Source organism: Gavialis gangeticus, unplaced genomic scaffold, assembly GCF_001723915.1.
Source record: "Gavialis gangeticus isolate Ggan-Ray unplaced genomic scaffold, GavGan_comp1, whole genome shotgun sequence".
Lineage (NCBI taxonomy): Eukaryota > Metazoa > Chordata > Crocodylia > Gavialidae > Gavialis > Gavialis gangeticus.
The window spans coordinates 8,598,866-8,620,873 of NW_017729003.1; the positions used below are offsets into that span (position 1 = coordinate 8,598,866).

The 22,008-nt window shown below is 39.3% G+C and overlaps 1 protein-coding gene across 3 annotated transcripts in view; it reads left to right on the forward strand.

Moving 5' to 3' along the window:
* The window catches only part of P4HA1 (prolyl 4-hydroxylase subunit alpha 1), a 59,619-nt gene extending 38,053 nt beyond the window's left edge, over window positions 1–21,566 (forward strand). The window contains exons 9-15 of one of the 3 annotated variants that reach the window (XM_019507783.1): window positions 2,143–2,213; window positions 11,876–11,975; window positions 15,139–15,192; window positions 17,875–17,940; window positions 18,233–18,301; window positions 18,981–19,077; window positions 19,413–21,566. In XM_019507783.1, the coding sequence (XP_019363328.1) occupies window positions 2,143–2,213; window positions 11,876–11,975; window positions 15,139–15,192; window positions 17,875–17,940; window positions 18,233–18,301; window positions 18,981–19,077; window positions 19,413–19,483 (528 nt within the window). In that variant the 3' untranslated portion in view covers window positions 19,484–21,566. Of the gene's footprint in view, window positions 1–2,142; window positions 2,214–3,265; window positions 3,337–11,875; window positions 11,976–15,138; window positions 15,193–15,259; window positions 15,314–17,874; window positions 17,941–18,232; window positions 18,302–18,980; window positions 19,078–19,412 lie in introns of all 3 variants that reach the window. The other 2 variants (XM_019507784.1, XM_019507785.1) reach the window with 2 other exon arrangements.
* Window positions 21,567–22,008: the final 442 nt, after the last annotated feature.

Here is a 22,008-nt window from a genome sequence, read left to right on the forward strand (position 1 = left end):
GCAATGGCAACCCTTTTTTGGCAGAATTGGAATGTTCTGATGGACAGGATTTGTTATAGATGCCATTATGGAGAACTCTGCAACATCCACAGTATTAATTTTCTTGTACTGTCAACAGCTTTCCTCAGCATGCCACCACTTACGTCGATATACAGAGAAGTAACTAGAAATTAGAGTAAATGACAGCTTGTAGGGAGAAGCCATTTTGAAGTTACCATTCCATGCTTCTGGGTACCAGACTCTCAGTGTACTGCATTTGACATCTGAAACTGACTTGAATGCATCGGGCTCAGATTTGGGCCAGTCATCAGTCTTACAATTTGAAGTTAAAGTTCAGTTGGGGGTGAAAGTAGTGTAACTCACTAGTTCATAACTAACATAGTCCTCAAACTTCCCATCCTTCATCTCTGTCCACCAGTCCCATTTCAAAAATGGAATTCCAAACAGCGTTTTCTGAATGTGAAATACCTTGAGAACTCAGCCTATCCCATGTTATCTAGGAAAACCCAAATAACAGTCTGTTAGCCACATGGATATAGAAGTAGAAGTCACTTGGGCATCTCCAGCATCTAGAGAGAGAAAAAAATTAGTAAGTTTGCTGGATAGAAAGTCAGTTTATGTAGCACAATGTTTTTTTTCCCTCAGTTTCTCCATAAATGAATCCAACTTTTGTTCAGCTTGCCAGAAACTGAGACAAGTTGCAGACAGAACATCATCTACTCAACATTTTCTTTATGCTAAATAGATTCTGCCTTGAAAAACAAACCAAAGGAAGGATAGATGTTATGAGAAAATGCATCAAAAATACCTAAAAGAAATGTGACCAGTCAGGTGCCTTTAAACAAGGGAAGAGAAGGGTGCTACCCATGAGTAGATCAATAACAATTATCTTTAACTACTAACTTAGGTTTAGCCAGCATTAACTGAAAAGTAGGCCTCCATATCAGCAAACACTATGCTCATGAAGTAGGGCTCCACACTATAATGAAATTGATTACAAATATCATATAACTTGCACCTAAAATGGCTCTTCCTGCTTATGCTTCCCATATGAATCATATCAGACATCTGAGAATTGGATCCAAGTTTGTGTGCAAGTTTCTTTCCCCTTTTAATATAAAATCATAGTAAATCATGATGCAGCAAAGCAGCTTAGTCATTAATTGTAGAAAGCACTGGTGAAATCCTCCTTGGACTGTAGCTTAAGCCTGTTCTTTGTGAAATAGATGGAAATCCTTTTGCTATAAAGATGACTGAAAATTCAGAGATGGAGCTAAACTGCTAGTGGATTTAAACTACACTTCTTGACATTTGTTTTTCAGTCAGTTACAATGCAACTATTAATATGAATATGCTTCTACATTGACAAGCATGGACTATTCACATGTAGAGCAGATGGAAGCAAGTAACTTGGCTTGCAGAAATCCAGTGATTCAGTGAGAGAAAGGAAGCCATAGAGTGGTGTCGGCACACACATGTTGTTTTGTTCTATTTGTTTTTGAGAGCCCGTCAGCGAGCCACTTCAGAAGACACTGGCTGGTGTAGCCAGCATGTCTGCTCTCTGAAACAGGATGGGAGAGAAACTTCTTTAACAGCGTCAGAAGAACTTTGTTTAATTCATCTGTTATACATGAGAGTTTCAGACTCTTAGGTAGATCTTTCCTATATCTTCCTTTTTCACTCAAACAGTATATGACCCTAAAGCACATTCTGGATGTGCAATATACATAGCTAATAACAAAGTCATGCTCATACAGTATGTATTTTGAAGACTTGCAACTTCCAGCAGCTGTCACTCAGAGTTTAAAGGAATTAAAAGGTTATGAGTATTTTTTTACTCAAACAACAATGCTTGTTCCCCAGAAATTCTGGAGTATTGCTTCAAGGAAAAATCATTTACTCCATCTTCTGCAAGGGTCTGAAAGCACTTATCAGTGTTTGAAGCTCCCACTCTTTCTTTTTTTAATTTTTTTTGCAACAAGTCCTTCACAACACAAGACTGGAAAATGACTGGATCAAGTGCATGGCTTGTGCGGCATCTTCCCCCTTCCTCTCCTCCCCCCATAGGATTCTGAATGGTCGGATTGATGTGATGCAATATTTACTTTGTAATGCAATTATTCTGATTGGTTCGCTTCACAGCTGAGGCGAGCCACCATTTCAAACCCCGTAACGGGAGTCTTGGAGACGGCACATTACAGAATTAGCAAAAGGTAAGAGACTTCTACACTGGACATTCTAGGCCTGTCATGAATGCTCGCACTCTGCTCGTTCAGGGGAATAAAAAAAAAGGTGGGATAGAAAGAAGTTTCACTTTCTGACCCATCTCTTTTTTGATGTACAGCTATGGTAACAGGCTGTTACTGCTGAGTTTTTCAGTCTTCTCCTCAAACTAGAAGTTCTGTTTTTTTGCCTTTTTTATGTGCCCTTTTCAAATAGAAGTACATAAAAAGGAAGTTTCTTTAAATTTTCAGAGGTACAAACCTCAACAGAAATGGTGTCTCTACTCCCTAGCTCCACTGTCTGGCAGCAAACAAATTGTCATCTCCTGCCTTGCAAATTCTGGCCAACTTTGTGAAGGTTCCTTGCACTTACAAGAGCTGTCACAGAGTCACATTATTGTGCCTGACAAATTACATTGGCACACAGAAACATTAGTTCATTAATCATATTACAAAATATCATTGTCCAAGATAATCTTCGTGTCTGGCTCTTTTTGCCTCTTGCTGACTCAGACTTGGCAGAAAACAGATGTTAACAGGCTTCTAAGTGCTCTCCACTTTCCTAACCTCAGTTTTTGAACTGTAGTCCTCCTGTGTTTGAACCAAGTTGCAGAAAACAAATTTTATTATTTGCACTTGAAAAAAGAAATTATAGAAGCAACCTATACAAGGACTAGGGGTTTTTCTTAGGTGTTTTGTTTATCAAGCAAAAAGCTATACGAAAATGAGGAAAGAACATTAAACTTCTGGATACTGAGGATTTTTCTGTGAAACTCAGCATCATAAACCGTTTGCAGAAAGTCTCTAGTTTTAAAAAAAAAAAAAAAAAAAAAAAAAGTGAAAGGACAATCTAACCAAATTCGTCCACGCAATTCTTAATTTGGAAATGGCAGCTGTAGCTACTGTTGCCCTTCTAAATGTTGCTGCTGATATAAGAGCATTGCATACCATCCAGACCAATCGGAACCCTTCTAATCACCTGTGGCTTGACCAAAAGAGCCTACTACTAGGGTGGTAAGCCCTTGTCCTTTCTCTTTTTGTAGCTGAGCCGGGCTACTGTACATGACCCTGAGACTGGGAAACTGACCACAGCACATTACAGAGTCTCTAAGAGGTAAGGGGAATGTGTTACAAAGGTATATCTAACACTTAAGAAATCTCTTGTGTGGCTGAATTGTTTCATCTTCCAGCTGTAAATGTGGGATAAGAGAGGATTTTTCAAATATATTTTTCTTATACTTACTCCTGTGTGGAGATAAACTGGCCTATAACTAGAGGCTGCTTAAATGGAAATATTTTATTTCTGTAAGCTAAACTTCAAAGTTCTGCTTTTCTATTTGCATGACCTGGTTAATACATTCTAACATGCTAAAAAAAAAAAATCTTGAAGCAATTTAAAGGGTCCTACTTCCTCTAAAATTCAGAGAAGACTACCTTTATCATATTTGTGTCATTATGCAAAATTATTTATGTGTTTAAAATTATGGGTTTGGGTTTTGTAGTAGTGAATCAGAGCAGAAGCATAAGTCAGGCACCTTGAAAATTTGCAATCAAAATTTCTTTGATTTTTGTTTTTTGTTTTGTTTCATTTAACATTGCACTAAAATAATCATTGTTTGTTCACTCTAATATAACATCTGACACTGTTCATTGGAAGAATGCCATTCCAGAAGTTCTGTCCTACTTCTTTGCTCAACACTTGAATTGCACTTTAAAAAGGGGGAAATATTAATTGACTCCCTAAATTCTAAATTGTTAAAACTTAAAATATTTTCCACCACAAAAACATTTCTTTTTTAGTTAGATGTTTTGATGTTTCTTAAAACCTATATAAAACTAGAAGGCAACAAGAATGACACAATTTAAGAAACCTAACTCTTAGTATGTAATGTAGCTAGTTGTGGTAATTTATACACAAATTTTTTATATGTTCAAAGCTCATTTTACGTATTGAACCAAGAATACTAATGTTTGTTCCCCACCAATTTATGCATCTTTGTGGCATGAGATTCAGAGTCCAGCTTTTTGGCAAATGTATAAAGTGACCCTCAGCATGTTAACTAGAGGGGTGATTTGTAAAGAAGACGGAATATTTGTAAAAAAACAAAAAAACACAACCTTAACTGGTCATGTCCACAATACTTGAGGACATTTTGCTTCATGCATAATGTTGCATGTTATATTTTGAATTTTTTTGCATGACTGGCATTGCATCTCAAAACCATTCGTGTCTGGCCTGAACTTACTGCTGGAGATTTGGTAGCTAAACAAGAAACCCAGGATTTTACAGAGAGAGTTTTTAGAAATGTTGCCTTCAATTTCCAAAATTACTTTGTGACAAGGTCAGCTAATCTGTGTGGAGAGATCCTCTCTTCTAGCAAACTTAATGTTTGCCAAATCATAATTGGAAGTTGGTAGATGTGACTTGAATTACTAATTTACATTGGAATTTTATAAACAGTTCAAAGAACTCCTATTAAGATTTCTAGTGTACTTTATTAAAATATATTATATAATCTCTCCTTTTTCTTACCTTCTGCAGCATGTCTTTTGCCTTTAGTTTCTGTGTAAGGATTTACACCAAGGTTATGCTGTGCCGGGTTATGTGTACCACATGATTGTGATGCCTTAGGTCCCTGCTACACATTACATCATACATTATGCAATTAACTGGCAAATTGTGCAATAAATTTAGATCAGCCACATGTACAAAGTAATTATCATTAAAATGTCTATCCACCTATTGAAAAAAGGCAACCAGCTACAAAGTTACTTTGAAAATGTGTAACAACTCTATAGCTGGTTTCTATCCAGCTTTAATCTGAACATGTGGTTAGGGCTCTTGGTTTCCTGTACTAATGACCTGTGTGGCTTTTTTTAAATTGAAAGCTTATATACATAAAGAATGACTTTGTTCTTTAATCAGATGACTTAGAACTTTTTGTATTGTAAAACTTTTGGGAAAAGGACTGTTTCAGTTTTTCCTACGGCACCCCATATGTTGTCAGTACTTTGTTTACTTAATATCATTTTTTTTCTAAGTACTTTTTAGATAAATCCAAAATGTCATATTTAGAAAGTAATTGTATTAAGTTAATACATCGTCAGTCAATATTTTAGAACTTTTATTTATTTAAAAAAATCTGTGTGCATACAGTTGAATCCAAATCTTATTTGCCTTCCTTACACAAACAGTCCGATTGGTGAATAGCTGAGAAGTGGCTAAATACTTGCATTTATAATTGGCATTTCTCCTTTAAGCTCGTATAGCTAACCATGCTTTATCTTGTGTTAGGAACAATCTGATAGAATAGAAGGGGAACATAAATAAATCATACACACTGTCCAGCAAAGTCAAAATGTAATGGCTATTATTTTCTTTTCCAATTAAAGCAATTTTAAATATGTAAGAGTTTGGGCATCAACGGAGGTGTCATATCTAGAGCACCCTGGGACTTATACGTTCAGGAACATGCCTAAGTCATTCCTAAAATCATCAGGACTTCAGTATTTATTTAATTAGCTAGTGTTTAATTTTGTTAGTCTCTGCTCCAATGTGTGATGAGCTACAAGGCTTATCAAGAAAGAACAAGTGAGGGTAGGAGGAGGCAATTGCTGTTGCAGGCTGATGAAGAGGAATTAGTGGGTGAATAGATTAGATTTTTTTTTAAATTGCTTTATTTTTTCATTCCTGTGTGCCAACTGCATAGCAAGTTAACAATTTGAAGAGAAAGGAGGCAACTCAATTTTTTAAAGCTGGATAATAAAAACAATAGGGGTGGGTGGAGGGAGACAGAGAGAGTAAATATGTCTTAGTCTAGGGGAAGAATTAAAACCAAACTACATTAGAAAGTATGAATTGTTAAATATTAGATTACAGAAATCATCTTCAAAAACAGCAATAAACCATCTAATTGTGGAAATAATTGAGCGCCTCTGTTGGGAGGCTAAGATGCTTTGAATTCCAGATTAATTATTGCTACTGAACCAAAAATTGCATGCCTTATTTTTGGGGGGTTTTTTAATAGACTGCTTTCTCTTCTCCAAGCATTCTTTCCTAGTAAATGTACTTCTAAATTACAGCATTCTTCTGTTTTGAGACTACTACACACTGTGCACTACGTGGCAGACTGTATAAAAGGAGGCGTATAGCCAACAGTATGAAGTAGATCAACAGACTTTGTGGGCAGTCCCAGAATAAATCTAGTCAGTCTGACACTGCTTGTAAACAGGCATCCAGTTAAAGCCATAACATCTAATATAAGTGTTTTCTGCTTCAGGAATATTCATCTGTACTTTTATTTTAATTACTGTTGCCTCCCTAGGAAAAGTTTTACAGCCATTTTTACATATGCCCTAAAAGACGAGATTCCTATGGATGGAGACAAAGCCAATGACAGCTTTACGTAATAAAGAACTTCAGTAGCACAAGAAGTATGTCAGAAATTCTGAAGAAGGGGAACTATCTAGGTGACATTTGATTATTCATTAGTAATTTATGTAAAGTCAGCCGTCTGGTTCCCAAATGTTTAAGGATTCAAGGTGGGAAAACAGCAAAGATGTGCCAACGTAGACATCAAACCCTTTGTAAAACACTTTTTGTGTTTACAAAGTTGGGAAGATTTCTTGATTTAGATATGTTTCATATTGTGTTAGTAGATTTCCAAAGGATTCTAGAGGGGGGAGGTCCACAGTTGATTTGATTTCTGCAGTGAAGATTAATGGAATTCTCAATTCTTCAAGCAATCTCTAGAAATCTCTGCCTTTTGAAAAGGTCCAAATGAAATGATGGGTTACATTTCATTATCTTTTCTAGGATTACGTTTTAAACTAAAATGATAGAAGGCATGTGGCTTTCCCCAGGACATAATTATTTTGTGAGATTTTTTTTCTACCCAGGGAACAAGGCGTTCTCATATGGTTTGGGTTATGGGGTCTTTGTTGACATCAGATTACTCATCTAATATAATTGAGCACAGTTTTCAAATTGGGATTGTTATCCAGTGGAAAAAACATCTTTAGTCATGTGTAAAAGAAGGGTGGTGATAGAGAAATGGGGGAAGCACTGTCTTTACATGGATTAGCTGCCATATAGATGGCTGCTTTGGTGACAGCTATGAAAAATGAAATTAATTTCCATGCACTGATTTTTATGGAGAACTACACTTGAACATAAATGGATGGTGCAGTAAGGTTCACAGTATTTGGCAAAGGGCTGATTGAAAGTCCTACTGTGAATTGCTTCTCTGCAGGAATTTCTTTATGTGCAAAAGCCCCCATGGCTCACCAAAAGCATATGGGAACATCTCCTAGTTAAAAAGGAGGCGTACACCCAATGGAAGGGAGGGGCCGTCACCAGGGAGGACTATACCTCGGTTGCTTGGGGCTGTAGGGGGGCGGTCAGGAAGACCAAGGGGGACATGGAACTGGGATTAGCTACCCAGATCAAGGACAATAAGAAGTCCTTTTTTAAATACATAGGGGTAAAAAGAAGGTACCGGGTAGCATGGGGCCTCTGCAGGACACACTAGGAAATCTGGTCATTGCACCAGACAGCAAAGCTAACCTATTTAACAATTTCTTTGTAAATATTAGATTACAGAAATGATCTTCAAAAACAGCAATAAACCATCTAATTGTGGAAATAATTGAGCGCCTCTGATGGGAGGCATTTTTTTGAGCAGGGACCGGGTCACCCCCCACCCCCACTAGGACACCCATAGGTTCCAGGGGAGGCACACCCAGGCTTAGAGTCAGTGAGGATCTAGTCAGGGAACTTCTGGAGGGACTAGATGTATTCAAGTCAGGAGGTCCTGACCATCTCCACCCCAGAGTGCTGAGGGAATTAGCAGAGGTCATTGTGGGACCCCTGGCACGGCTGTATGAGCACTCGTGATGCTCTGGTGCGGTACCAGAGGATTGGAAAAGGGCCAACATGGGTCCCATGTTCAAAAAAGGGAGGAAGGAGGACCCAGGAAACTATAGGCCAGTCAGTCTTACCTCAGTCCTGGGTAAGCTTTTTGAGAGGGTTATCCTGGCGCATGTCCGTGAGGGGCCAGCAGGGGAGGTTATGCTTAGGGGCAACCCACACGGGTTCATTAGAGGCAGGTCCTGTCAGACCAACCTGGTGGCCTTCTACGACCAGGTCGCCAAATCCTTAGATGCAGCTGTAGCAGTGGACATAGTCTTTCCAGACTTTCGGAAGGCCTTCGACACTATTTCTCACCCCGTTCTCATTAAAAACTGGGGGACTGTGGTGTCGACACCTACACAGTCAGATGAGTCACTAGTTGGCTGGAGGGCTGCACCCAGAGAGTGGTGGTGGATGGGTCATTTTTGACCTGGAGGGATGTGGGCAGTGGGGTCCTGCAGGGCTCAGTCCTTGGCCCCCACGGTTCAATATCTTCATCGGTGACTTGGACGAGGGGGTAAAAAGCACCCTGTTCAAATTCACAGATGACACTAACATGTGGGGAGAAGTGGGCATGCTAGAAGGGAGGAATAGGCTGCAATCGGACCTAGACAGGTTACAGGGGTGGGCGGATGAGAACAGGATGAGTTTTAACGCTGACAAGTGCAAGGTGCTGCACCTAGGGAGGAAGAACCAGCACCGTACCTACAGGCTAGGGAACTCCCTTCTCGTCAGTGCAGAGACAGAAAAGGATCTTGGAGTTGTCATTGATGCCAAAATGAACATGGGCCAACAGTGTGGGGAAGCAGTCAGGAAGGCCAACTGTATCTTGTCGTGCATCCACAGATGCATCTCAAGCAGGTCCGAAGAGGTGATCCTCCCCCTCTATGCGACACTGGTCAGGCCGCAGTTGGAGTACTGCGTCCAGTTCTGGGTGCCGCACTTCAGGAGGGATGTGGACAACATGGAGAGGGTCCAGAGGAGGGCCACCCACATGATCAGGAGTTAGCAGGCCAGGTCCTACGAGGAGAGGCTAAGGGACCTAAACCTGTTCAGCCTCCACAAGAGAAGGCTGAGGGGGGATCTCGTGGCTGTTTACAAACTAGTTAGGGGGAACCAACAGGCATTGGGGGAGTCCCTGTTCCCTGAGCACTACCAGGAGTAACAAGAAATAACGGTCACAAGCTGGCAGAGGGTAGATTTAGGCTAGATATTAGGAGGCGCTACTTCACTGTCAGGCTGGCTAGGATCTGGAACCAACTTCCAAGCAAAGTGGTGCTGGCTCCTACCCTGGGGGTCTTTAAGAGGAAGCTGGATGAACACCTTGTCAGGGTCTTTTGACCCCAGTACTTTTTCCTGCCATGGCAGGGGGTCGGACTTGATGATCTACTCAGGTTCCTTCCAACCCTACCATGATAAAGCTACCTAGGGGTTAGACCTTCCAGAGCCTTACTGCTGCTGGAGAATCGGTTCAGGAATATGATAGTCCTCCTGAGTTTTAACTGAGCTAGGGAAAATGGATAAAAGCTGAGGCCAAATTGTGTGGGCTTTTTACACGATTGAGTCAGAATGGTGGTGAGGGAGGGAGCAGGGCACAGGCAGGAGCAGGAGCTGGGGGGAGTGGGACCCTGGCCAGGCCAGGTGGTGGGACAAATGGAGGCCAGGGGGGCAAGTGCCCCCCCTCCCGATCTGTGTGTGGGGCGGAGGCAGCTGTCATTGTGTGCTGCACTTTACTCCCTGCTGCAGCTGACTTGAGAGCAGCGCGACACCACATGGTTCCCACCACTGGGCTGCCCCTTGCCTGCCCACCAGCAGGCATGTGGTGTTGCATGGCTCTTGGGGCAGCAGGACTCAAAGCCCAGCATATGGGAACAGTGGCCTCTGTGCCATGCACAGATCGGGGGGCACATGCCCCCCCCCCAGACCTCCACTTGTCCCACCACCCAGCTGGGGCCCCGCTCACCGCAGCCCCTGCTCCTGCCCTTGTGCAACTCCCTCCCTCACCACTGGGACCTAGATCTGCCCTTCCCCTGCCCCTTTGCCCACAGATTTACCTTCTGAGGTGGGGGGGCACATGTGCTGCAGTCAGCCCCCCCAGAATAATTTTTTCTCCCTCTGCCTTATGCTTCTAGTAGTGACCTAAATTCTAATGTGGTTTCAAATCTAAAAAATACCATGTCCAAGTAGAATTATTACCATCTACCTCCAGAGGGAGATCCAGGATTGTCTCTGAGTTTCACAAAGGGGAAAGATTGTCCTTCTAGTTCAGTTTCCTTTGGTTCATTTTCCTTTTCCACCAAAATTTTGCGTGATCCTGGGCAATTATTGGTTTCCCTCAGTTCCCCCTTTGTAAAATAGGGATACTATTTCTGCTACTTAACAGGTGTATGTTGTGGATAAGTATATGAAATGTTGAGAGGCACTCATGCGCTCTCTTAAAACGTGCAAATAAATAGTTTGGGTAGAAGGAACAATGGCAGGAAAATAATTCTGGATTTTCATGTCTGCCAGTGTTAAGATTCTGGCAAGACCTGAGAGTCTGTTCCTTTTCTGATTACAAACATGTGATGAACAGGAAAAACAGACAAACCATCTTTCATGAAGAAAGACTATGAAGCATCAGTCTTTGTGATAATTCATGTACAAGACCATATATATTTAGGGAGAATAACTTGGTAGTGAGTTCACTGAAAACTACTTGTTCTACTTGAACAGTGAATTCTAGTGATAATCCCTTGAACAGGGAATGATGATGGCTATGCTTGGAATATTTCTTAGGAATTAAATATGGTGTATGAGCAGTTTGTGCATTTCTGAGATCAATGTTGCTTGCATGTTTGCATTTCAGTATGTGTTATATGGTATAACTGTTTGGTCACTTTACCAACAGCTAGTCATTTTACTTGCTCCTCTCTGTCCCCAAAAGACTGAGGATAAACTGCTTCTAACCATCTCTTGTGCTAACGATGCTTCATAACGCATGGGGTTTTTTTTTTTACAAATGCTCCCAGTATGATGAGGTCTTTCTCAACAAATTTCATGCTTACTCTTAGAGATTCTGTAACTGTGTCAGTATTAAGTATTTACTTTTTCATACATTTAGCTCTTGCCTCTGAGTGGATATGGGAACTTGTTGTCTTTCCTGTTCTACAGCTAAAAGCCCTCTCATCCCATTTTTTAAAATACCTGTTGTACATCGAGAGCCCATATATAAGCTGCTCTGATATTCAAGGAGACTGTAGTTCCTAAAACTAGTACAGTGTGGCTTGGGGCACAAGCATCTGGTCTATACTTGAAGTATTTTTCAATTCTATCAAAACAGCCTTTGAAAGTAACTGATCAACAAAAATGTATTTATTTTAGTAGCAGGTATTCCCTGGAAAATATGTAAAGCACACTAGAGACAAGTGGCAAAGGGATTGTCTCCTTTTTTCGATGCATGTTATAGATCTAATCAGGGCTTGAATTGAAATGGGACAGCAATCCAGCACTTTCCATATTAGCCGAGTGTAGAAACAAGGACCTTATTTTAGGGCTTTTATCAGGGTAATAAATTCTCATAAAGAGAGCTGTCACTTATTCAGACTTGATCGCTCTAATTAAACTCTTCCTGACAATATTAAGTCTAATTATGTATCTGCAGATGAATTTAATGTGATTTTATTTACAGTTCAGAAATTACAGCATTTGGAATGTTCTTTTGTATAACAAGTGTACGTGGAATATTTTTTTTTAAATATAGTGCCTGGTTGTCTGGATACGAAAGCCCTGTGATATCTCGAATTAACACAAGGATACAGGACCTAACTGGACTGGATGTCTCCACAGCAGAGGAACTTCAGGTAGACTAAAAAAAAAAAAGAATTTTGCTGACTGGCCACACTGGCCTCTATTTGAATTTTGTGTGCTGGAGGACTCTAGGTACCCAATTTGGGAAGGATATATATGCAGAGTCCTGGTCATTCCTGGTGTAAACACAGCATCTCTAAATGTTGCAGAAAGACTCGAGCAAAATAGCAAAGAATATCAGGGCTTTGATATTTCAGCTGAGTTACTGGGCTAATGTGGAAACAATTCAGTAACCTTCAGTGAAGCAGTGTCTGGTTTGTTTGGGTTTTTTTTTTGTTGTTTTTTTTTTTTGATGGCCAAATATGATTTTTCAGCCAAACCAGAAAACACTTGAAACTTCCAGTGCATACAATGAGTTCTTATTTGTTGTTGGCACTGTGAAAGCCAGGTTTTATGAGTAATTCTAACATTAGTGGAATGCCATCTAAAAGCAAATTCCATCTAGTACTGGAAATGCCATCTGAAAGAATATTGGGTTTGACAGTTATTTGGGAATGGGGTTGGTTCCCCTCAATCTCTCAGTATTAAAAAGTCTCTTACAGAAAAAGAAGTATTATATTCCTAATTATTTTTATGTCTAGAATGTGGAAAGGATTTCAACATATGTAGTTCAAAGAGGCTCTGCATGTTTCATTTTAAGTGCAATAATGGTTAGCTGCAGTTGGCTGTGTCTGAATGTAGTAGATCCCCAAATCTGTTGATGATATACAGTACCATATTTATTCAAATACAAGACAGTTTCCCCCCACAATGAGTATGGGGGGAAAAGTCCTTCATCTTAGATGCAAAGAAACCAGATTAAATATGTTGTTTATCTTTGAACTGCTGTTGAAAGCAGCACATGTTCAGTAATGGAAGCCAACTAGGAAGTTGATTAAATGCAACCAACGCTGAGCATGACTGTAGAATAAATGGCAATGTAACCTATCTGAATAAAATGTATGGTGGTACCCATTAAAAACAGTCCCCTTCAGCATTGACCCTTCCTAGTTATGGTGAGCTACTACAAATGTTTTTTTTTTACTTACTCTTTACTCCCACAGCTGAGCTGTGCCTTTCTTTCTCATTTCCAATTATTCCGGTTTCTTCACCAGCCTTAAATGCCTGGAAAATATCACCAAATGGGGCCCCAAACAGTTCACTCGGAATCCCTCTGTGGCCCCCTCCCTCATCTTTTTGCATATGATTAGTGTGGCCGTGCCCTTCATGGAGGTGAAGCCAGACCAGGTTGTCCTGTGCCTCATTCTCATAGAAATTTTTCAAGCATCCTAGAACTCACGACAAGAACACTTGGGTCCAGTCATGAGCGGGAGCTAAGTAGCAAATGGCTCCTTTGTGGGGGATATCTGGAGTGCACACATGCTGAGCTGTGGGGTCATCATGGCTTGAAATGTTGTTGACTGCTGGGCCCCAGTCCAGTGAGCTGTATGGTAAATCGGGAGCCTTTTGGCTTTGGACTAGTATCATGCATGGTGTGTAGTACATAGAACTAGGTGCCAAACTGCTGCTTAAAACTGTTTATGAAGTACCTATACTAAAACTTTTAGCAGTTCAAAAAAGGTAAAATATAACAATTCTGGATGAACTAAGTCTATGTGTACTATATGCAAATTACTACAGCTGTTTATTTCAAGGTCAGTATTTTCAGACTTGCTCCTCAATTCCACACACTCAGAGCAGGTTCTGACAGTAAGGAAGGTGGGGAAGAAGTTGAGGGGGCAAGTGGGCACAAGGGCTACCTGATCCCCCAGATTTATTTTTCCTGCTGTAGCAGTGGGAGGGGGACAAATTCAAGTCAAACCTCAAATAATTAGTTTCTATACCTGGAAAATTATAAGACATATACATTTTCCATATATAAAATCTAATTTGGGGGAAAGGGTGCAGGACCTTATGTTTGAGCAAATATGGTACTCCCTAGCTAAACATTTACTGTGAATTATTACAGGGCCTAAAATGTATGACTGCTGATCCTGAAGGGAGGCATACCACAGTATGCAAAACTCATAAAGATGAAAGAAGGTTCAGACCAAAATGTAGGGTTTTGAGTATGTAAAATGGAGGCCATAATGGCCATAAAAGGAAAATGTGGAGAGGTAGGTGGAGGATGATACTTAAAACTAAGCTTAGTCTTGAATGGATGACATTCCAGTTAAAAGAGAAAATGGATTTTGAGTGACATAAGGATGTCTTGAGTATAATTTGATCTGCCTTGACAGCTTTGTGTAAGCTAAGTACTATTTATTTGTTGGCGGAAGGAGCTCTTAAGTGGAGCCAGTTTTTAGAGGAAGAAGTTTGGTCAAAAAGACTGATAGAGGAGTAGTTCAGGCTGTTTTGTCCTAAGAAATATAAAAATGGTAAGGACAAAGGTGACTGTATCCTTAATCACAATCTGTAAAATTGAGAAATATTTGAAGGGGTAATGGTTGCTCAGCACAGCACAGAAGTAGAGTGAAATATTAGTCACAACACTGAAAACATGGACTGCACTCTAACAGTTGTGAAATGTTGAGCTTACAACCCCAGTCTTGGGCCTGCTTCTTCTCATGCCAAAGTATTCTTTTAACGCTGAAAAACAAAGAATTATTAGCTTAAATTTCCAAAGTTGCCAAGCGTCCAAGCCTTAATGGAATCTATGCTAGTTTCAGGTCCTAAAAAATTCTATTGTCCCAGTCCACTTGCTCAGGAATTAAAGATAATACAAGTTGTCAAACTTTCTATACTCCAAAAGTTGGAAAAAGAAAAGCCCAGTTCAGAGTCAGTATGCCTAAGGGTGGGAGAGAAATGCAGGAAACCTGGTATTGATTACCAGAAAATGAAGATAGGGTTTGTCGTCTGCTTCCTGGAGCCTGGAAAGCTGTTGAGAGAATCCACAGAGGGTGACTGAAATCATTCAAAGACTTGAAACTGAAAGTTGAACATGCTTGTCTTGTGCTTATGAGAAATCTCTTTGAAATCAATTGAACGATTAATGACAGTAAATTTAGTAAGATTTAAACTCTTATGACAGAGAAGAAGCTTTTGTTTTCTGTGGCTTGCTTAAGTTTCCATTTACAAAAAAATTTAAAATGTGTAGGCCAGAGTCAAACGCTTGTCTCTTCTTCCTCAGGTAATGTGTTGCTTTACTAGATATTTGTGCTTCTCCTTTTACTGTAGGTAGCCAACTATGGTGTAGGAGGCCAGTATGAGCCTCATTTTGATTTTGGAAGGGTAAGTCACTCTGTTTTTCTGCCTTCACATCTTTCTTCTTCACAGGCACTATGTTTCTGTCTTTCAGGTGGCAAATTATGGAGTGGGAGGACAGTATGAACCCCACTTTGACTTTGCACGGGCAAGTAAAAAGATGAAAGGGAGAAAGTAACTTATTAAAGTCTAGGACTGTTGAGTGGCACAAAAGTTCGTCCTTTAGCTTTTTGTGTTAAATTTCTTAGTTCCTCGACTCTCCTAATCCACACGAGTAAATAAAGCCTTCTAAACCACCAACTGAACAGAAATCGTTTGAGCATTATAGAACAGTAATATTGCTTCCTTTCAAAATTAAAAACAAAAACCTAGTTGGTATTAAGATATTAGATTGCATTTAGAAATGGGAGATGGACAAGGTGAATGGCTTGTTTGCAAATTGATAATAAAAAGGACTTATTTCTAGTTACTGGTGCAAATCAAATCAAAGTCTGTAGTAACTTTTAAGTTGTCCCTATCTGATGCCTGCTTTATTGGCATATATAAAATTATAAAGTGACTTCAGGTAACAGCTGTCACAGTTGGTACCTCCCACTGACTCACTTTGGTCTAGAGATGTAATTATCTTTTTTATTTTAGAGATGGTCCCTGCATGTAAGATGGAGACGCATTGGCTTGTATTGCAGCTGCCCATGCTATAATAGTAATGTGGGGCACTGGTGCCCAACCTTTTTGCCCCACAGGCCAGAAGAGCAGTGCCAGATCAGTCTGCAGGTCAGATCCAGTCCGTGGGCCCAATGCAGTTGCACAGGGGCTGGCACAGCTGGGGCTGAGTCAGGTGTATAGGACTTGGCAGTTTGGGAAGCAGTAGCAGTGATGTCACCGCTCCCCTGCTGCCAAATTTCTGGAGTCATGGGGAGTCCAACAGGCTGGATCTAGTCCATGAGCCAGGGTTTGAGCACCTCTGACAAAGGGAATTTCAGTCTCTCGAGCTGACAGTTCAGCACGTTTCAGTAAAACTAAATTCACATTTTCATTAAATATTGTGGTTTCAATACAGACCTTTAAAATCTTAACAAGAGAGAGAAATTGGATGGCAGTAGCTGTAAAAGCCTTTCCATCTCCCAGTCTGTGCTTGTTTGCTTGATTTATTTAAATTTTCCCATCTATTCCTACTTTAGTTAATACCCAGATTGCTAGAAAAAATAATGCACCTGAAGTCAGGTGGTGGCTTATTGGACATTTCCAAGTGTGGTTTAACACCTTCTAATTAACATTATCCTATGAATCAAACCCAACAAATATTAATATACAGATTCTGTTCTCCTAGCATAATCAACGCTTTTGCTTTCTAAGTATATGTTCAAAAGCATTGCAGATGATTAACAGTCTTTGTTTTTCAAATGCATGATCTAGTTTGCATAATAGTAGTTTCTGAAACTTTAGTACACATAAATAAACAGTGGTATCTGTGGGTGGATGCTGGAAAATTCCCACATGCGTGTGTGTGACAGTAATTAGTCTGAACTGTTAGAAAGTAATTCTGTGGCCCATAATGCACACAGTTCCTCTTTATTCCAAACATAAAAAGACTGTACTTCCAAAAGCTGATCTTCATCATCACTCATTTGGTTCTAGTTGCCATATTGATGCATAAAGACAGGGAATCAGAAATGTTTTTATTTACTTCATAGAGAACTAGTAAATCTGTAGCTTGGACATGCCTTTTTGACTGACTGATCTTCACTAACTGAGCTAGAAGCAGTTCTGGTCTTGATAAACCAGGTTGGCAAATCAGGATGTGACGTAAAGGCCCTACAGCATGCTCAGCTGCTGATGCATCTCCCTTTAGCACTCTCCAATTGTAATAAAATATTCAGTACTTGCAGAGGAAACAGACTGCTACTCCAAAGGCTTCTGGAGACAAGGTCTTTGCCGTAAACACACAGAGGGCTTGGATTTTTATATAATAAGTTGTTGAACTGAACAATTTTATGCATGCTGTATCTCAGTCGTACCAGTAGCAGTTTTAGGGATTATAGCCAGACATTTACATCTGAGAAACTGGGTATAACATTAAATGAATTCAGATAAACAGATATTTAAAGAGCTTTCTTAAAATGTAAGTGAAAAATAATACAGAGAGTCGAATAGCCCAACCAATATTATAACTGCACAATATAGTAATTGGCATGTTATGGTGACTCTACCCAAGGTCATTTTCACATACCAAGAAAAGGGAAACTAACATTTGAGAATAGACAACCCAAAATAAGAAGGGTGTTCAACAAGCCCTGAAGGCAGCCAGTAAAGTATCTTTACAAGAAAGTCATGTCCTAGTACATTTCCCACTGAGCCTAGGAACCAAATAAAAGCTTTCTTTTGCCCAGCCATAACCGAAAAGAAGATAAGGGTGGGTGTTTACTCAAGAATATCTAAAAATTAGATTAAGGCTGCCACTTTTTTGAAGACCAAGGACTTTTTCAATTGGGGCACTAACTTTTTCAAAGTAGTAATATACCATAGAGAAACTCTTGGTTTATTTCGGATAGTACTTACGCATAATGTTACACTTCTTACTGTCTCCATACACAAAAGAAACTGGTGCTGGCACTACAGAAAAACCAAAAAAACCTCTTGCAGCTCTGTCTCTGCCAGCATTTGCAGAGTTACAATGAAAACTTTAAATATGTGTTGCTTTTTTCACAGAAAGATGAACCAGATGCTTTTAAGGAATTGGGAACAGGCAACAGAATTGCTACTTGGTTGTTTTATGTAAGTGAAACATTTGGCAAATCTGCTGTGCCAAAAATACTATTTTTTTTTTCCCTGCATGTTCTGTACTTTTTGAATGATTTCAATGCACCATCTTCTTTAAGTATCAGTAGCCAATAACTGCTCAGTAGTATGTATGAATACATTTTAACCTTCTTTAATGGCCATATCTTAAGCTGTTCTCTCTAAAAAGAAGTCAGAAATGAAGTTTGTTTAATAACCTAAATTCTTGCTGCAATAAATGCTTTTTGTAATGCAGTGGCTAAAGACTGCATTTTTCTTCCTCTTATAGATGAGTGATGTGTCAGCAGGGGGAGCTACTGTATTTCCTGAAGTAGGAGCTAGTGTTTGGCCTAAAAAGGTAAGTTTGAATTTTGATGCATCTTTAGATGTTCTTGTCTTCCTCTCTTCCAGATAAGACATTGTATATTTAGGTGTGATATATGAAATAACATTTTTCCAAGGTGAGTCTGTTGCAGGAGAGAGAAGGCACCAACGTGACAAGCACTTAAGTATACTAGTAACTGTTCATTTGAGTAGGACCACGGACTTGAGTGGAGCTAATCACATAAATAAACCCACATTTGTGCAAATCTGGGTGTGCTTTTTCAGTTTCATTCTACCGCCCTGCATAATTATGGCTAGGTTTGTGTTAAAACTGCATGTGTGGAACTGGTAATTCAAAGTACAACTTGATATCATTTTGCAAAATGTTTGTTGTTTTAAATGTGTTTTTAAAATCTTTGTTGTATTAACAAATTAATAGTAGGCTTGTAAGGATTTAAGAAAAAACAGATTTTTGGCAAGCTGACATTAAATTTCACTGGACTAATACCAAATGGAAGAAATAGTTTTAAGACGACAACTTCAATTTCAAGCTTCCTAAGGAACAGAGTAGAAGAAATGCCAAAATACAGAATAAAATATGTAAACGTATTATTTGTGGAGTTTTAAAAAAGCCGTTGAAGCTTTTTTGGAAATGTAGAAGCACCTCTATGTATGTTTAGCAGGAAATGTTGAATTAGTATTGTCATTTTCAGGGAACAGCTGTATTCTGGTATAATCTTTTTCCAAGTGGAGAAGGAGATTACAGCACAAGGCATGCAGCCTGTCCAGTATTAGTTGGAAACAAATGGGGTATGTAGTCCCTCTTATTCTTCTGAATATTTAATTTATATATGCTTTATTTCACTGCTGATGGGGTACAATATGGAAAAAACCAAATGTTTTTAAAGAGGCTTAACACTCACATGGCTACTTTTAATGCATTTTCCTCGTTTTGCAAATATGATGAGGATTCCCTCTCAGGACTCTGTATGTCAAGTATTAGTGAAATATTTCTGCAATAGTTATTTGAAAATAAGTTTTCCTAGTGGATCTACTGATAAATAATGTATATTTCAGTTAAATGACCACTGTCAACCTGGTGATTTAATGTATAATGTGTTTGTTTTATATATTCTTTTTTTTAGTATCCAACAAATGGATCCATGAACGTGGGCAGGAGTTCAGAAGACCGTGCAGTTTATCGGAGTTTAAATGATACCAACTTTGTCCCTCTCTTCTGTACTTAAGTTTGTGTAAAATACACACCTTTCACATTTTACAATTTACAATTGACTAACAGTCCACCACAGTTTCCAGATGCATCCAGTGTGTCATCTGTGGACAAGCATCCTTTTAGCTGCCTCTAAGATAACCTTTTACATTTTATACACATAGAATTTTATGGTTTTAAACTTCTGTGAGTTTTACATGAAAGAAGAACAAAATATAAGTCAGAGCCTGAAATAAGAGAAAATGTTTTTTAGTGCTCTTTTTCTCCATAGAATCTCTGATCAGCATGGAAAGCCCAGTGTGTCATTTATAGAGTCCATGTAAGCTTCAGTGTGCTAATGGTGAAATAAAAATGGACAATCGCATTTCAAGGAAGGATTCTGCAAGGAGAGCTGCATTTAAAACCAATCCTCACACTCCTAAGCAGCCAACTCCTTGCTCTTGAGTGCCTGACCACTATTGTTGAACTGTGGGCATGGTTGGTTTCTCTGGGTAACAGGCTACCTTTCGTCTGGACTACCCCTTTTTTCCCATTGCCATGAGCCCAGATTCCACTGACTTATCAGCTGTCTTTCTACTTATGCCTCTGGTGAATTTGGCTCTAAATCCTGCAAATGTGAGCCAGCAGTCATCTAAAATTTAGATGCTTTAGCAAAGATGTGTCAGGACACTTGTGCATCAGAGCAGCCTGATAACAAACATGATCTGCTTTCCAGGTCTCTAATACTTAGTGTGTCCATTTTAAAAAATGTTGCTTGTATTGTCTTAGTAATACACCTTACATCTATTTCTTGGACAGTAGGATGGGGACGTTGCCATTTTTGCTTAATCAAAGTATTGTGCCTTAAGATACTGGAATTTCATATTGGTTTTGAGGCTCCAAGGGATGAGGTAATGCACAACCATACAACAGTTACCATTGAAAAGCCAAACTTTATCCAATTCTGAAGTGTGTGGTGACAAAGATAATCTATTTATAATCTTAAATCTTTCTAAAATGCTTTTTATTTTGTATGTTTGATATGTTGAGGACACTGAATGCACATGTAGCAGTGACTAGCCTTTACTCAAATCAGGGGTGCATTTCACACAGGATGCCAGCTGAGAATCTCTTCCAGACCCAACTGTGATGGACTTCTGGTATATCTCACTTCTTGTGGACTCCAGGCTTCATATTAACAGAACATTTAACATTTTTGTCAGCAGTGCTTTGTTGTAAAGAGAAGACTCAAATAAGTGAGCTTCCTTGGGGGGCTCAAATTACTTTCTTTGGTACTTCCTGTCATATGGAACCCAGTTTAGAACCTTGTAGAGTTTTATAGCTTTCCGTTCAAAACACATACGGATATTTAATTCCCTAGTCCTTGGTTTAGGCCTGGGAAGAACTGGCTCATTGATGTCTTCCAGCTGTTTCAATTTATCACCAGTCATCACTGAACAGGGGCAGCCAAAATTGGAAGCTTGAATAAAAACTTTTGGTTGCAAAAGCATATCTGCTCTTCTCATTCCTGCAGGAGAAAACTGTTGTCATAGCTTCTGCACTAGCAGACTGCTAAATAAAGCTGAGGCAGAGCCTGCAAGGAAAATCATTTTCCTAAGCCACTTTTCTTCAACAATGGCATTTTGTTAGTGACATACTTAGATATTTTACTAGCCAAAGATGAGAGTAAAAGTGAGCTGTCAGAATCTGCTATAACAGTCTAAATCCCCTTTTTTTAATATGAAATAGAGAAAGCGTGCTGGGTTAGGTCCACATCCTGAAATGTTTAGCAAGACATATCTTCCTCTTAGGCAGCAATTCCTATTATTTCCAAAGTAAAAGCTGATATTTGAGCCAAGCATTAGACAACTCCAACTGTTAATAAAATGGAGAAACTTCTGGAACGCTGAGAAACAGTTCAAGGTACTAAAGTTTATTTCAGAGAAATTATAACTTCAGAAGTATAGTCATGAGCCTGTTAGAAGGGGTCCTGCAAAATTATTTGTCCCAAACCATGTATCCTCTTACATTTTGAACTAAAGCTTTTTGGAAGATGTTTAATAAAATGTCAAGTTTGCTAGAATTAAAAGACTACTGTAGTTCTACAATACAATTAGCATTTAATACTTTTTACTTAATCAGAACTGCTGGTACAATTATCATCAAGCATTATCTGCCATAACTAGTCTAGTCAAGAACTGATAAGTACCAAAGAAGTCAAGGATCACAACTTAAGTTATCACAAGCTAAGTACTTCTTCATTCCTTCCTGCCTTTTTTTCTTTTGTAAATCATGATGTGAATCTGCTCAAGCAGGGGTTGGTTTTTTTTGTGGGGGGGGGAGGTTTTGAGGGTGGCAGGGGTGGGGTTCATTTTTTCCTCATCCTTTTCTTTTTCTAACCAGAATTGCTGCTTAATTTTCCTGAAACTAATAGGATTAGATAAGAGAGTAGACTTGAAAATGTGTAATACCCAAAACAGTGCTCCTTATGTAACTCCCCCTACCCCTCATAGCACAAATAATATTGTAAA